General features: G+C 33.4%; 2 protein-coding genes across 16 annotated transcripts in view; both read left to right on the top strand.

Annotated features, from left to right (window-relative positions):
• LOC131144048 (probable disease resistance protein At1g12290) overlaps positions 1-15,763 on the top strand; it is a 44,040-nt gene extending 28,277 nt beyond the window's left edge. For 6 of the 15 annotated variants that reach the window (XM_058092449.1, XM_058092414.1, XM_058092442.1 and 3 more), the window contains 4 exons: positions 10,404-10,461; positions 10,589-10,692; positions 10,797-10,893; positions 12,192-15,763. In XM_058092449.1, the coding sequence (XP_057948432.1) occupies positions 12,198-15,449 (3,252 nt within the window). In that variant the 5' untranslated portion in view covers positions 10,404-10,461; positions 10,589-10,692; positions 10,797-10,893; positions 12,192-12,197 and the 3' untranslated portion in view covers positions 15,450-15,763. Of the gene's footprint in view, positions 1-5,337; positions 5,388-10,403; positions 10,462-10,588; positions 10,693-10,796; positions 10,894-12,191 lie in introns of all 15 variants that reach the window. The other 9 variants (XM_058092488.1, XM_058092481.1, XM_058092505.1 and 6 more) reach the window with 4 other exon arrangements.
• LOC131144184 (putative disease resistance protein At4g10780) overlaps positions 4,949-18,162 on the top strand; it is a 114,458-nt gene continuing 101,244 nt past the window's right edge. Inside the window, exon 1 of the mRNA XM_058092683.1 lies at positions 4,949-5,186. The gene's annotated coding sequence lies outside the window, so the exon portion shown is untranslated. The remainder of the gene's footprint in view (positions 5,187-18,162) is intronic.

The following is an 18,162-nucleotide window of genomic DNA, read 5'->3' as shown; positions in this document are numbered from 1 at the left end:
GATCCACCCAGACAGTAATCATCCATATTCTCGGCTAACATACTCCGCAGGTACACGCAGCTACAACTGCTAGTCCGATTGCCCTCACCCAAGGGTGCATTCTCCTCACGTAGGCAAATCGGACAACGCCACCCTACACCTCTCAGCACAGGTGTGGGCGCACACGGCCACATAACAAATCTCTAGCAACGGTACCATGCTCACACTATACTAGTCCCCAGGGTTCCTAAAGCATATCTTGTAATTTAAATAATAGAAAATATCATTTGAGGCATTGGCCATCCAATTCCAAATAGTTCTTTAGTGACCAAGAAACATAAATAAATAAATATATAATTGTTTAGTGGTATCATATCTTCATCTGAACACCCTACATTAGGATGGATGCCCTTCACCCTCTCTCCATTTAATCGCTCCTTTTTTTTTTTGCAGTTGTGGCAACATTAAAATAATGTGAAGATCCAATTGTCGCTTCTTCAAACCATTTCTCACAAGTCAGAGAGCAGTTTGTGGAGTAAATAAATAAATATATTAATTTAATCGGTTCAAATTAAATAAAATTTCTGACTTAACGCCCCAGCCTACGCCCCAAGCGTTCAAAAATCCCTAAACCCTGAAATTCAAATTTCACCATATTATTCGTCATAATTCCTAAAACAACTTTCCCTAAAATTTCCCTAAGTTTTGAATACCCTAAATAACCTAATAAAAGCCTAAATTATCAAACTTACCCCCGATTTAGGATTGGTACCCCAGAATTCCAATTCGAAAACTCGCTCCGGTTAGATTGTAGAGAATCTCCCCACGAGTCTCCTGGAAATTTCCGTTCGTTAATGGGGCTTATAATTTAATAGAAATTGAGGTAAGTTTGAGATTTGACCTTATCCCAGGAGATATGTCTACGCCGCTCCTACGACATATCCGCTCCAGTAGAAATGTCGGTGGCAGCGAACAAAGTCCAACGGTATTTTTGAATTTTTGATTGGCCGAATAACGGAGACATAATGAAGGAGAGTGGGAGAGAGGGAACGAGGAGCTGCGTGAACTCAGAAAGAAAAAGAGAAGAAGAAGAAGAAGAAGAAGAAATAATAATATAAAAAAAAAAAGGAAACTGATATATATATATATATATATATATATATTATATTATATTATATTATATTATTTAATTAATAATAATTAATTAATTAATTAATATTATTTATTATTATTATTTTTAATAAATTTTATTTTTATTTTTTATTTTTTTTTGGATTACTACATTCTTCTCTCTTTACAAAAATTTCGTCTTCGAAATTTGTTAACTATTACCAAATTTTAAAGTTTATTTGTTAACCTTATGTTTTCTCAAATTTTAAAGTTTATTTTTCTAGTCCAAACGAGATGTTTACCCATAATATAAGAATAAAACTATATTAATGAATAAAAATATATATAAATACTTTAGGGAAAGCATTCAATTTCGTAAAAAAATCGACGTCAGTCATTCCTCTCCATTATATCACTTTAGCCATTTTCATGCTCCTTGCAATTGTGTTTATTTTGGTGGCTCAAATGCCACATGTAAGCTTGTTTATGACAATATGCTTGCTTGTCCCTATGTAAATAGTAGTGTAGATTTTTATGCTTTGATGTCTTTTAGTGTCAAAACTTAAATAGCATATAAAATTCTTTAGGGGAGAATGAATGTTCATTAGTCTTATAAAACTCACTAGCATTTATTAAACATGCTTACTTTGCTTACTTCCCTCGCTAAATAAATTGTACTTATAAAGATGACGAAATTACGTCACTTCAATGTTTACCACTTGCTTTCTATTTATTTTCATGAATTGTTTATTGCTTTCACTTACTTTTCATGATCTTTTATGAATGTGTTTATGTGGTGAACTACAAGAATCCATGGGTGACTAGTTGAGTAAGACCACCTTAGCTAGTGTGACAAGACCGTTCACAAGATGTGAATTAATGTTCAGCTACTGATGAAATTAGAGCTTAGTTAATTACTACATAAATTCAATAGTTTTTATATGTGGGATTGCGTTAAATATTGATATGAGACTATGTCAATATTATAGAAAAAGAATTAAAGTATATGTGGCCATGTATATTTGTGGGTTTTGCTATTTTTTTTACAATTTTTTAAGATGATATTTTGTCACTCCCCAAACCTGGAAATGGGACCCAGGGGTGAATTAAGTAACCTAATGTCTCTGTATCAATATAAAACATCCATGATACAACATACAAAGAGGGTCCGACCCCGTGGGGTGAACGGATGCCCTATATACATACATACACATATCCATACTCATCAATATACGCAGCGGAATACGGTCTTTCTTTACATCAAACTGTACCATACCAGAGTCTATACCATACAGGGTTAAACATACCTACAAATACCATACATACCACGAGTGTCAACAAAATCCATCAGGACAACTCGGTTACAAAATTCGTACCTATCAGGTACTAACAGTAGCTAAACACACACCCGCTTTCGGATGCTAGGATGCTAGTTTCGGCTACCCGAAAGACTTGAAAAACATTTGTATATATTCGGGGTGAGACACCTCTCAGTATGGGAGAAAGCAGGTTATATTAGTGTGTGGCATACCAGTGTCATTTTCATACTTCATAACACATATATACGATTCAGTGTGAAACAATACGTACAGTTTCAAAACAAGTTCCATACATTTCCATACAATTCCATATAGTTCCAATATTTTCACAAAACCATTCCAGTTCATACGATACTCAAATACATACATACATACATATGGTCAGTGTAGTCACACTAGTCACAACTACACAAGGTCACCTAGTCTCATAGCAGTTACGTTCCAACACATTAAACTACGAAGGTTTCCAACTCAGGTCCAATAGTGAATTCATTGCTACACATGCAACTACACAAGGTCACTTGGTCTAACCCCGATTACGTTACCATGTGCAAACTACGCTGCGTCAACCCAGGCCCACTGTGGTTTGTTGCTACATTTGGTGACCGACCGAATCATACTGGTGATATTTCGCACCCCAGATATAGAGCCGGCCACTCTTGGTGATATTTCGCACCCTAGATATAGAGCCAGCCACTCTTGGTGATATTTCGCACCCCGGATATAGAGCTGGTCACTCTCCGTGATATTTCACATCCTGGATATAGAGCCAGCCACTCTCGGCGTACGATAATTAGCCGTCCCTAGCCGATTTCACAAAACCTGGAATCATTTTGGAACTCACGTCCCTATACATTTCAGCGTACGATAATAAGCCGCCACATAACTGTTTTTCACAAATATCTGGAACACAATACATACATACACACAAACGTACCACACTTATTTGGTTTACGGCAAATCATATCGTTTACAAATTTCAAGTATACAATTTATGCAAATATGGATTACGGTCACCTCAATAATACAATTTAAACAACATAAATAGTTTTCCAATCAAATAGGAGATGATACCAGAAATCCCCAATTTTCCTGAAAATTGTAACCTGAAAATCCCTTGCTTTTACCCGATAGATTTCCCCAAATAAGTAGTCAAAACATACATTTGATCGTAGCCTACAGGCTTACCGATCCCGATTTAAAAAATGAACTGATATAAACAGAATCCCCTTACCTCAACCCGAAACCAAACCAAGAACTCTACGGCCCTCAAAACTATGAACCGAGACTCCGAAATCTACAAATCATAGTACTAAACATGCTTATGATCCATACTATTATACATATACCAATCAGAAATAAAAACCGAGCCTTACCTCGATTTTGGCCCGAAACCCGAAAACGCTCGAATCGAGATTCCGATTCATAGAAGTTGTAAAGAATCCCTCCACGATCCTCGTGGTAACTTCAGATTTCCGATTCTATCAACGACCAGCGAGGAAATCTAGAGAGAGAGAGTAGAGAGAGTTTAGAGAGAGAGAGAGAGAGAGAGAGAGAAACTTAGTGAAGAAGAAAAGGGAAAATTCCTTTTATACCCCCTTTTACCCGCCCGGTTTTCATCGACGAAAAGTGCCTTCGTCGACGAAAAATCAAGTATTTCGTCGCGGATGTCGGCAGCCTCGTCGACGAAGTCTGATATTTAAAATTTTCCAGACCTTTCGGCTTCTCTTCGTCGACGAACCTTTGAATTTCGTCGACGAAAAGTCTACTGCCTTCGTCGACGAAATCTAGCTTCGCTGACGAAATGTGCAGAAATCCATTTTATATTTTCCCGGTTCTTACATATTTCATGTTTGAGACTTTGGAGTTCAAACATTGAATTTAAATGTGTTGATTTGGGTTGAATGCAATACAAAATTGTATTAATTTGTTCAAAATTGTAAAATAAAATAGGAAAAAAATTATTGTCGAGTAGTCATTATTTTGAACAATGTTAAAATATTTTTTATTTTTAAGGAATTCATACTTCTAATATTTATTGTTGAGTAGTCATTATCTTGCATTTGACATGAAATTTAAACATTAGATATGAATTTTTATGAATTTGAATAACACTTAATTCAAAATTGTATTGAGTTTATTACAAATTTACGTAAATTCAAATGCAAGTTCCTAAATCAATGCTTTCAAAGATTACCAAATAAAATCTCAAAAAATAATTATTTAATATAAATATTGCTCAAATGACAAAATATATTTAATACAATGATTATTTTAAAGTTATTTGATGGTAAATTAATAAAGAGTACAATTAATCTAAAAATCAAATACAAAATTCATAACATTTTAAAATCTCATACTATATTGGATAGTATAAAACTTGAAATCTGTATGAATTTAGAAATTTAAATTTAAATTTGAATAACTTAGAAAACAACTAAAATTAAAATTTATTAACTTTCTTTTAAATCCCAAGAGAAGTTCTGCCGTTGTTTATCTATTTTTTTTAAAACAAATATCAAGCAACCTTAAAGATTTTTGTTCTCGCAAAGTGTGAGAGACTCTTTCCGCGCGCGCATCAGACCAGAGCTCTTTTCTCCTCTCTCCTTTTGTTTGATTAATTCTCGCTATTATTTTAGCGTCGCTCTTTAATTTGAAATTAGTGATTCATTTTTAACTTCGATCTCATCCAATCTCCATCCCCTACTGGCTTTAATTACTGTTTGCATTCAACAAGGGGCTCTGCCTGCTCCCATCTTCTCGCTCGCTAATACGTTGGTAATTCCTCTTGTTTCGAGTTTTATATAAGCCTTACCTCAATTTCAGGTGTATGTCTGTATGATTAATTTGATCTATGTTGATTATTTTTACCTTTACATCCTCTTTTGAAATCAATTGACAATTTTCTTGCTTTGCTGTACAAATTCAGCAAAGGTGCTCAACCTTCATCTATCTGGCTGGCTCCTTGATACCTTGCTGGTAATTAGTTTCTCCTCTTTTGAGTTGTAAGCCCTAGTCGGCTTAATTCATTCCCACTTCTTGCTTGCTTGAATTTCCCTCGTTGATCTACTTATCAAATAAATACCCTCGCTTAATTTACCCAAGTCTTCATGTGCACTTAGTTTAAATCATGCTTATTTCATTTTTTCTTAATTTTTTCAAAGTATGTTATTCAAATTGTGTAGACCTGCAGTATATTGAAATCAAATGCTCATGAGTCTAACAAAGTATATGTCGATTCTGTTCAAATAACAGATATTCAGATATAAACGTGAATCAAAAAGAACTCTTAAAACTTCCAATTAAGATTGCCATAGTGGCTCCTCCTCCATCTCTCCTTTTCCCGATGGAAGAGTTGCTTCTTATAGACGTTGGATCATGAATGTTACTGACCCCTGCCTCCCCAATCCAAGACAAGCGAGTGTCATGTTTGGTTACAAAGATTAAAATTTCACCATGGACTTCCCTATACAGATTGCGGTAACCTTAATCACTATAAGATCACACATGGTTAATTAAGTCAATTGGCCAAGTCTATTATAAATTCTCATAGAACTTGGCAGTGAAAAAATTCATTTAATTTGAAGGTATGATCAAGTAAACAAATGATGGAAACTTAGCCTGCAAGTGAAATAGTTTGTATAAACTGCTATTGTCAATTTCATAAAGCACATTTTTCCCTGGCTCATCTTAAAAGGCACACTATAAAATGATGGAAATGCAGCCTGCAAGGAATAAGAAACTCGTTCCTGAAAACCTCCTGTGTGTTAATAATAATAATAATTATAATAATAACAATGATCTGGATAGCTTAGTGCATATATATAAATATAAATAAATATGTATATTTATATATGCCTTAAGCTATCTAGATTATTATTATTAACATGACCATATGAACATAAGGAATGGAATTTGATAAGACTCTTTACTTCTTTTTTCTTGAAGAGCTCATCTAGGCCTCTAATGTTCCATTTTGCCATCCTCAACAGCAAGAAGTTGGTTATTTGGATTCTTCAGGCCTTTTTTTTTTGGACGCTCACACTCCTCCTTCTTGCCTCCAAACTGCTGAGGGTGTTTTTGCTGTGGTAAACCCATCAGGGTCAGAAATCTGTCAAGGACTGTTTGGATCTCTTGCCCCTTTTGTTGGAATCTTACAAGTTATGCTGCTAGTTTCAAAATAAGGGATTGAGTAGGGTTCTTTATAAACTGTGTGATTGTTGTCAACAGCTTTACCAGGCTTAGAATTTGGTGTATCAGAACCTGTATCAGTGGATTTAGTGTCAAGAGAGAGTTTGATCAGGCTAGCTTCTTTGCTGTCTGTTCAAAACATTTTACATATCCAGTTTCTGATTTAGCCTTTGAAGTTTCTTTGAAATGAGTCACCGTCAAGGGCTCTTGCTAGGTTGAACATCAACAGAGGGAATTTTAGGAGTGATCTGGAGGGATCTTGAGGGCACATCTCTAGAAATATCTCTCCTTTATTTCCAGTAGTTTTCAAAGGATCAATGGTTCTCAAAGGAATTTTTTATTTATTTTTGTTTATTTGACAAGCATTGATAGTGATCTCTCAGCCTCTTGGTATCAGGTAGCAATGGATGTCCTAGAGTTGTGCTGAAGGGTTAGTCAAATCATGAGCCTTGACAAAAGCATGCAAACTCTCAATGGAAAGATGGGATTTGTTAGAAGTTCACAAGGCTGACAAGATTACATAACTTCAAATTTTGGTGTTTTAAACAAGAAGAAAAAAAACTAAGAAGTTAGAAATTGGTTGAGAAACGTAAAAAGCAGAAAAGGTGAAGCTCAAAGTATAGAACATGAAGTTGAAAGGAGCAAATTACTTTCATGCTTAGGTGGAAGAACTTATTAAGGTAGGTTTCCCGGAAGGCATTTTATTGCTGGTGGACTCAGATAAAATGTATAGTAGGCCAGTAGATATCATTTAAGCCCCTAATATTCCATGCTGCAACTTTGATTCTTTTGGTTCAGGCACATTTTGTCTGACCTTTAGCAGGTCTATCCTTCTTCTTACCTTTTTGATTTTCCTCTTTGACACAATCCTTCCTCCCCATTTAAGAATCATATCTGGCATCCGCAGAAAATTCTTGGACTATCTCACTCTTGTCTTTAGTTTTCTAAATAGAATTCATCCTTTTTGAATTGGAAGAAGACATTATAAACTCATGGTTTTCTTCATTTTCCTCCGTTATTTTCTCAAGAATGGAAAAAGAGTTTTCACCATTTACTCTTAGCTGCTTCCATAATACATTTTCAGAAATATTTGAACATTATTCTTCCTCATTATCTGCAGGTAAATCAGAGAATTATTTTTTCTTTTGATCTCCCAGTTGTATCTTCTTTGTCTTCTATTAATAGCTCTGTTTACTGTTATCAGCTTGTACATCTGTATTCATGCAATCTTTATTATCTACCTTGAGTTTCTCATTTCCATTTTTCATACTCTCTTCTCTCAATGTCTCCTGAGTAATAGCTATTAGGAGTTTTCCTCATCCAAACATTTTTGGCTTTACTGCTCTTCAAAGAATGCCAGGAATTAGAACAGTTTGAACATTTTTCAGGTTTCCAAGCATATTCTATATCAATCTTAACAAGCTGCCCTGATGGGACTCTAATTTCAACAAACTCAGGCTAGATCATCATTGAAATCTATCTCAATGCAAATTGTTGCATAAGAAAGATTTTTCATCTTTTTATTATTAGAATCCAAGAACAAAGGGCTTCCCACTACATTTGCTATATAGCTCAATCTCACATTTGTCCCAAAAATAGAGGGTATATCAAAAAATTTTACACACATAAGAATTTTATTCAACTGAATTTTCTTACCTTCAGCCGAAGGATCCCAAGGGCAAAGAAATAATTGCGAATGAAGCATGGACCATTCTCCAAAACCAATGATTTTCCTTCATTTCTGGGAAATTTAAACATGAAACCCCTGGTGCCAGAGAAAAGATTTCAATTTCACCTGCTTTCGTCCAAATTTTTTCAATTATTGGTTTCACATAAGAATATGGAGGGGATTTTCCCAAGAAACTTCCTTCCAACTAAATCTCCCCATTTTTCAGAACCCATCTTGTATAAAATCTATAGGAGGTTCAACAATGATTCTACCATTATACAAGAAGGCTTGAAATACTGAAGATTCAAATCATTCGAAGAATATGTATCAAATAATTTCCTCCAACTTTCTTCCTTTAGTAGCAGTAGGGCCAGAATTTTTTTTGCATCTTCTTTTGAGGTTGCCATCAGCTCACGTACATCAACACCTGTAAATTTCAACAAATCTTCACCAATATTTTCCAGTTGAGCATTCAAACAGATCATTCAGCTAGCAAAATGGTCAAAGATCAGCAGACAAATATCAGAAACAGTGAGAAAAAAGAATCAAGACCAAGATTGATATTCTCCGGCACAAGTTAACTCAAGAACACTAGCACATGCGCTGAGAAAGAATTAGAAATCTTCCCGCACAGTTAATGATAAATTTTATTTGGTAGATTTCACTAATGGTAAATAAAAATTAGGTCATTTTTATATTTTTAAAATGTAAGATAATAATGTTCGATAAATAGTCAAACTTGACCAAGTTCAAGACTAAAGCTTCTCCAATATTTCAAACTTTTGATTTATTGTAGGTAGACATGTTAAATGGGTGGGTATGGGTTAAGATGGGTAGGATCATTTATGACCCATTGATATAAAATATTTGACTCATTTATGACCCATACCCATTTAGACATGGATAAACCCATTTAGAGACAGGTAAACTCATTTGCTCATTTAATTTTAAAGCATACGAAATCAATTTTTGATATCGATTGAAACTTATTATTATCTTCAAACATTATCATATGAATTAAGTGCATGCATGTATTCATATGAATTGATTTGCATAATTGAATCAATCAATTGAGTATGCTCATAATTGCGTACATATTTGAAACAACATGTCAATAATTACAAACTTATGTAAAAATTTATGAGCTATAGTATTAGTTAGGCAATAAATTATATAATTTAATTTCAAATGATAATTATAGAAAATACTATAATGACGTGTCAATATAATTATAGACATATCTTAACCATTTTGTTACGTAATTACGTATATGCATGCATGTATATCAATTGGTTGCATAACCGAACTTAACCAATTATGTATACTCATAATTGCATAATTACGTACATGTATATTTAAATTGATGTATCCAGAATTACATGTATATATATATATATATATATATATATATATATATAAAATATAATACAATAATTATATTATTTTAACATTTTTAATTAACATTTAGATATCTTTTTAATTACTGAATTATGTTAACAATTTTAATGCTGTTTTCTAATTAATATTTGCAATTAAAATTTTTAATGTTTTCTAATTAACTAATTAAATAATATTTATATTAGCTAAAATTTCAAATGGAATTTTAATATTATATAAATAAAAAAAATTAACTGAAAATGTCCATGAACATTTTAAATATATTTCTAATAATAATTAATCAATTTCAATTAAGAATTTCTCATGAACATTTTTTTATTAAAATTTTTAGTATTTTTAAAATAGATTAATTAATATTTATGCTAATGAAAATCTTTTACTGAATTTTTTAAATATTTTCTATTAATAAATTATTTGAAGTTCTAAATATCGTCTAACAAATTAATTAATTTTTTTTAAAAATTTTATAAATGATATATTTAATTAAATATTTTCTAATTAAAAAATTAAAATTTTTAATTGACATTTTAAATATATGTGATGATTATTTTCTAGTTAACAATGATATTATTATTATTATTATTAATTTATGTGTATAATGCTATTAGCTTTTTTTTTTCAGATTCGTCATTAATTCTTAATTAATAAAAAAAGCATCATGTCCATGAGTTGTTTAATTTTCCTTAAAATTTAATAAAAAGCACATAATCTCTTACAAGTTTTCAAAATTTTTACAGATTCTCTTTTGCATGTGAAAGAGGCCGCGTATACAAATAGAGAAATGCTACATTTAGAGTATGAATTTTATTTGAATTTAAGTAAATTTAAATAATAAATCTTAATATATTTTTATGTTATATCTTATTTAAATTTAATGAAGTTTTATTTTCTGCTCTTCATCTTCCTCGAAAATGGAAAGCAGTGGCATGATAAATGAATCCTCACCATCGAAGACTTTTGCGTTGACTGTAAAAAGGAGGTGCACAAATGGGTTTCTCCTCAGCTTCCTGGAAGCTTCCTTCTCTGGTATTGCTCCACTCCATTAAACCTCTCTCTCTCTCTCTCTCTCTCTCTCTCTCTCTCTCTTCAAATTAACTGAAGCAATTTTGTTTCCCATTTGACCTGATCAGATCTCAGCCTCATCCAGGCCATCCTCAGTCCCTGCGTTCGTCCATCTCACCAAGTGCCTGCATAGATCCCTCTGTCTCACTGCAGCTTGATTCGTCGGTAATTCATTCATTCCTCCCCTCTCCAGTTTTCATAAATTCCAGCCTGCCTACTTGCTTTAACTTACTTCATTTCAAGTATTTACTGTATTTCTGCATTTAGGAGTATATAGACATATAATTCCTTTAGTTTGCATATATATGATGATGTATAAAATTGTATTGAAATTTGTCTAAATCTTTCCAAATTTATGTCTCAAACACTACCTTCAATTGCTCAGTAGAATACCCATAATACAATAAGGGGTCATTTCTTTTCGTTTCGATTGTTTGATATGAACGAACTCTGAAGAGGTTACCTTTGAATTGGTTCAATAAAGAAGTGAATCAATTAAGCATCTGAGTCTTTGATAATAGTTTTGAATTTTTTTTAAAAGAATTTCTCTAATGGAATCAACATGGAAAAGGCAAAATGACATAAAAATGAAAATAACTAAAAACTCACTAAAGTGATTAAAATAAACATAATAAAAAAATCCTCTATTTCATATTTACATGTCTCTTTTCCAATTATATATTTTATAAGAATAATGAAAACAACATAAAGCTCAATAGATTAAAATCAAAATAATAAAATTTATTTTTGTACAATATAAAAATTATGTTATTTTAATTTTAAATTATTAATTAAATATATAATAAGAAAATGTATTTTATGTTAAATTAACATATCGAATAAAAATATTATAACTGACTAATATCTAAGCTTGATTAATTTGCATTTATATTCACAAAGTAGTTAATTTATTCGATGGATCATCTTAAGGTTATATTGGATTCTTTTCAATTCCAGTTTGGGAGTGACAAAAGTGTTTGGGATTTAGATTCTTTTGGGGTTTTTTCTTATAATTCTTTATTTTCTTGTTTGACTCTTGCCCCTAATGCTTCTCCTTTTGCCCCCTACTCCCTCATTGGAAAGTTGAAGTTCCCTCCAAGGTTAAGGCCTTTTTGTGGACAACGATCTTGGAAAAAATAAATACCAATAATGCTCCTAAAGTGTAGATCTTGTCCAAGGTTTTGGGAACGGTGGAGAGAGGCTTTTTGGCAGTTCTTAGATATGATTTGCTTTTGACATATTTGGCTAGAGAGGAATGCCAGAATTTTTAAGAACTTGGACACCCCTCTTAACTTGCTTTGGATTAGAGTGGTGTTTTTAGTGTTGCTGTGGGTTTCAGCGAATGGCTTCTTTCATTATCTTCCTCTGGCAGATTTAGAGCGGGACTGTGTGGCTTTTTTTATTAAAAAAAAGAATATTATTTTTTCGTGAAACATGACAATCTCTCACCCTTTTGGTGTCAGGTAGCGATGAATATCTTATGGAGTTGCATAATAGAAGGGTTACACAAGTACGTTAACCCCAATGAAAAAATGCAGAAATTGAAACAGAAGATGGATATATTGGAAAGTCGTGAGGCTGACAAAAGCATAGAAGTTCAAATTTTGGAGTTTCGAACGGGAAGGAAACGAAAGAGGGAAGTTGTAAATTGGTTGAGAAATGTACAAAGCAAAAAAGATGAGGTACGAAGAATAGAACAAGAATTCTACGGGAGCATATTTCTTCCACGCATAAGTCTTTGGAATCAAATTGAGAAAATGACCAAGGAGGTGGATGAACTGTTAGAACAAAATAACTTTGCTGGAGGGCTAACAGTAGATGTGCACAAACCCTTGGAACTATTGACAGTGAAATTAGTGGGCCAAAAAGCAAAAGAGAGCATGAAAAAACTCTTGGCATGCGTAATGGATGATAGGGTGTTCAGCATTGGCATCTACGGAATGGGGGGTGCTGGGAAAACCGCACTTGCAATGCATATCCACAATGAACTCTTAAAGAATCCTCGAAGTTATGGTCATGTTTATTGGATCACCGTGTCGCAACAATCCTGTATTTATGAATTGCAGGGTGACATTGCCAAGGTACTACGCCTAGAAAATCTTCCTTCGGGGGAGAAGGAGAGGCAAAAAAGGGCCGCCACTTTGTCCAGAGCATTGGTAAACAGGAAGGAAACGGTGCTAATTTTAGATGATATGTGGGAGCATTTTACCCCGAAAAATGTCGGGATACCTATTGGGCCAGATGGGCCTAAGTTGATTCTAACCACTCGATCATTATCAGTGTGCCGCCAAATGGGTTCCCAAGAAATAATCAAAGTGGAGCCTCTTTCAAATGACGAAGCTTGGGAGCTATTTATGGAAAAACTCGAGCTTCATGGCGAACTTTCTCCGGATGTGAAAGTTGTTGCTATGTCCATGGCTGAGGAATGTAGGGGTTTGTCACTTGGGATTATCACAATGGCAAGAAGCATGCGAGGAGTCGATGACATTCGTGAATGGAGGACTGCTGTGAAGGAATTGAGAGAATCAAAGTCAGGGAGACATGATATGGAAGAGGAGGTCTTCTCTATATTGAGAATCAGCTATGGTCGCTTGAAGGATCCAATAGTGCAGAAGTGTTTCTTATATTGCGCATTGTATCCTGAAGACAGTGAAATGGAAAGAGAGGAATTGATAAAGTACTTTATTGCAGAGGGACTGATAGACGGAATGGGCGGTCAGCAGGCTGAGTTTGACAAGGGTCACACCATATTAAATGAACTGGAAAACTCTTGCTTGCTAGAAAATGCAACGAGTTTTCCGGGTGACTCACTGAAGGTGAAGATGCATGATTTGGTAAGAGACATGGCGCTACAAATAAGTGGAAAGGGCAGTAGTACAGCTGGTCCTCGTTTCTTGGTAAAAGCTGGACTTAAGTTGAGAGAAATACCGGAGGACTGGGCTCAGGATCTGGAGAGAGTTTCCTTAATGCGTAATGATATAACAGAAATTAAGGCAGGGATATCACCAAGATGTCCTAAACTCTTAACCTTGATGCTACAGGAAAATCGTTTGAAGAAAATTCCAGGCTCTTTCTTTTTGCAGATGTGTGCCCTAAAAGTTCTTGATTTATCTAGAAATGAGGTTCTACAGAGGCTACCAAATACCATATCAGACTTGGAGAATCTTACTGCATTATTGCTCAGATATTGTAGGAGGCTAAAATATGTGCCTTCACTAGCAAAGCTTCAGGCATTAAAGGAGTTGGACCTTGGAAAGACTGGTATAGAAAAAGCACCTGAAGGTATGGTGAATTTGGTCAACCTGAAAGTGTTGTATATGGATTGTCTAAAGGAGAATGTAGTTGTAGGAGAAGAGATACTGCCTCAAATGAGGGATCTCGAAAAATTTGTTGGCCGAATCGGGAATGTGAGAAGACACGTCCTGAGTTTGCTCTCTGAGATTGCTCAAAAAATTAGTAGGCTGAATGCCTACTATATAATGGTTAGATCCGGATTTTTTTATGATTTTCCTTTTTATGGTTTTCCATCAATGCCGCGGTGTTCTAAAGCAGTAACGCTTGAGGGGTGGAGTGTGAATACAGAGATCCTTGTCCATTTATTTCCTAACATTGACTACCTAAGGTTTAATAGGTGTCATGATTTAAGGGCACTTCCATGCGGCACATTTTCAAGTCTCAAAGAGTTGGAAATAGTTGGGTGCCCAAAAATCAAGAAGCTGTTCACCCGGGGGTTGTCGCATCAATATCTTCCTAGCCTGGAAACAATCAGAGTCAGGCAATGCGAGCAAATGGAGGAGATAGTAGCTGGTGAAGAAGAAAGAGAAGTCAATGGCACATTTTCAAGTCTCAAAGTGTTGGAAATAGAGAAGTGCCCAAAAATCAAGAAGTTGTTCACACGTGGGTTGCTGCAGCAATATCTTCCTAGCCTGGAAACAATCAGAGTCTGGTACTGCGACCAAATGGAGGAGATTGTAGCTGGTGAAGAAGAAAGAGAAGTCAATGGCACATTTTCAAGTGTCAAAGTGTTGGAAATAGTTGGGTGCCCAAAAATCAAGAAGCTGTTCACACGGGGGTTGCCGCAGCAATATCTTCCTAGCCTGGAAACGATCAAAGTCTGTTCGTGCGAGCAAATGGAGGAGATAGTAGCTGGTGAAGAAGAAAGAGAAGTCAATGGCACATTTTCAAGTCTCAAAGTGTTGCAGATAGTTGGGTGCCCAAAAATCAAGAAACTGTTTCCTGATAGGTTGGTTCGGCATCTCCAAAACCTGGAACTTCTTGGTGTTTGCAGGTGTGACAACATTGAGGAGATAGTAGGAGAAGCAGAAGAAAATGATGACCGGGCAACTGCTGATCTAAGTATTACCTGTTCAGCCTCAAACAATGACAAAATCGGCATAAAAACAATCCATCTTCCAAAATTGAGGTATTTAGAATTGTGGGGGCTACCAGAATTGAAAAGCATCTATAGGAGAAAGATGGTCTGTGATACTCTTCTTCGTGTTGGGATAAGTAAGTGTCCGAAGCTAAAGAGGCTCCCTCTCTACCTTCCCCTGCATCCCGTGAATGGACAACCATCTCCTCCCCCTGCTCTCCGGGGAATCATTACTAAAGACGATGAATGGTGGGAATCTTTGGTCTGGGACCATCCCGCTGCTAAACCTGCCCTGCAACCCTTCCTCAAAATACGTAAGAGAAATGCCCGAGAATTACTAAGAGTCTAAGATGTTAAGCCTCCTGTGCTGGTCACTATGTGAACATTCATTTTTGTTTTGCTTTTTTGACGAGGCATTTCATTTCATCAGATGTTAGTATTTTAATTTTGGCTTGGTTACAGTAGATTTTTCTGTGGCATGATGGATGGCCATGTTATGTGACTAAAGGTTGTGCTTGTTTTAGGTTTACTGTTTTCTGTCTGCTTTAGCCATTCAAATGTTCTTGACGGTATGCCGCAGTTGGAATCGTTGTATTGATGTTCTGTGGGAAACAACTACCTGATATTTTGATTTCTCTTGAATAATGTATTTGACTTTGAAAATTTTCATTTCCCACTTTTAAGAAAAAAAAAAAAGAAGACACCATCATAGTCTCACATTATTTACTGTATTTGTGGGCCATAATTGGAATGAAGTTATGAATGGTCTGAAAAGCTAAATCTAGTGAAGTAGAGCTAAATTATGTTTTTTAAAAAAATAAAAATAAAAATTGGCCGTATAATTTTTTAGATGCTGCTATGAAAAACTGAAGCTAATTGCAAAATCGAACAAACCAAATAACCATTTCTTTTTTATTTGGAATTTTCAATTTCTACGGCAGTTCGACCCATATAATAATCGTAGTTAACTAAACCAGAAACCAAATTGATAAATTACAAATATATAAAGACGCTGATAATGTGATTACATATTATATAATATCTTAATAATTTAAATTTAAAATTTATTTTTTTAATAACAATTTAAAACTTAGGTTATATACTTTTTTATGTTATGTTTTTTGAATTGAGTTTAGATTATGAATTTCGTTTGTGATCAATTCATGGTGGATGTCATGTAGAATGTTAATTTAAAATTAATAAATTTAAGAATTCTTATTAATTTTTTTAATTTTAAAATTAACAAGTTGGTTATATGGAAGATAAAAATATTAATTTGTATTTATTTTAGAATTTTTAATTGAATCTAAAAGTTTGGTTTGATTAATTATTGGCTGTCAGCTAAAAAAATAATTAATTGAATTTTGATTAACCTTTTTTGAAATTTGTTTGACTTAAGTTCATTTTTTGACATCATAAAGTTTCGATTAGGTTATGATTCAAAGGGAACAGTTCACTTAATCAAATCATATCCAACTTTAATGAGGATGCTGCTTGCTCCTATTAGCACAAAGCTTCTTAGAAGCAGTTAAAAATATAAAAAAAAAAAAAAAAAATGTGAGTATGGATTATTGATACCGAGAAATTTAAAAATCCAATTCCTAATTCTAGTTTTCCAATTAATAAATATCTCGAAAGTATGAAATTATGATTTTTTTTATTGCAATTTATGGTCTCAATTTAAACCTTTTTTAGGCCTCGTGTGAAATTTCGAAAATCTTAGATAAATAAAAGGAAATATAAAGAAATTTAATTTTTTATATTTGATTATTGAAGTAAGAAAGAAAACCAAAAAATATATATATTTTAAATTAATAAATAAGAATATGATTTTATACATCATTTATATTTGATTTTTTAAAATTTTTAACCACATTAATATTTTTTTATTTTTAGTTGTATTTAATATAAAGAGAAAATATAATAAAAAGATAAATTTTTATTTTTATTCTTTTCCCAACTAAGAACCATAACCAAACCATGATAGGCATTATGCTAGTATATTTTCTATATAATGATATTCATAAATCTTTGTCTCAAAATAACACTCCTTTTTTAATGTTTCTTTATTTATAGTTACGAGAAATGTTATGTAAATTTATAAGATTCCTAAAAAAAATCCATAAACCAACAAATGTTCTTAATGAGAATAAGAAAAAATCACAAAAATAAAGAAATCAAAATGATTTTGGAAAAAAATAAATAAATAATGGTTTTATTTGTAGAAAAACACAAAAATGAAGAAATCAAAAGGCGTGTTAATGGAACCAATGAATAAGAAACTAGAAAAGACCTTTCAAAAGCACAAAATAATTTTTTTTTTTAAAGAAAAGAAAAAGTGTAACGCCGGCTCTTTCACCTCCCAGGAAAGTGCACTCCTGCAATGTTAATTTGTTATCGAAATGACTTGCATAATTTCCACTGATTTTTTGACAGGAAAAGAAAGGAAAAGTTAAAAAAAAAAAATTTATTTTCTCTTTGTCTTCCTAGAAAGTAGCTTCACCCATTTTAGAACATGCTTTTGTGGTTGGTTTAATTTTAGCCTTGCAATTGCATTCATTTTTCCATTGAAATCAATCAATTAAATAAACAATCTTGCTTCTCCTGAATCCAATCTCCATCTCCCTCACATCTCTTTTTAATCAACAACTCATTCAATGAAGGATCTAATTGATCTATCTAGCTATTTACTTCTTTTCTCATCTTTCGAGTATTATAGGCTCTCTTATTTTTATTTTATATTTTACTAAAAGTGGGTGTCACCTCCTTTTATTTATTAAAATACCCTCACTTTTGGCGGATGAATACCGAGGTTACAAGACAAGTAAAAGGGAGATTGGGATTGGAAAAAATGAAATAAAAATTTGAATGGGGACGTGATGAAATCAAGTGAGAAATTCAATTCTATTCCTATTGGTTATATTCAATTACTACGAACCAAATATGCAAGAAGTACTATTCGTTTCTAGTTGCATTTTTATTTTATTTGTTTATTTTTTAGTTTAGTTTTTATAAATATACAATATATAACATACCAACTCACAAGGGATCAATCCAATCCT

This window comes from Malania oleifera, chromosome 1 (genome assembly GCF_029873635.1).
Source record: "Malania oleifera isolate guangnan ecotype guangnan chromosome 1, ASM2987363v1, whole genome shotgun sequence".
NCBI classification, from domain to species: Eukaryota; Viridiplantae; Streptophyta; class Magnoliopsida; order Santalales; family Ximeniaceae; genus Malania; species Malania oleifera.
Note: the sequence above shows the minus strand (reverse complement) of the source record. Positions and strands in the feature narration are given on the sequence as shown.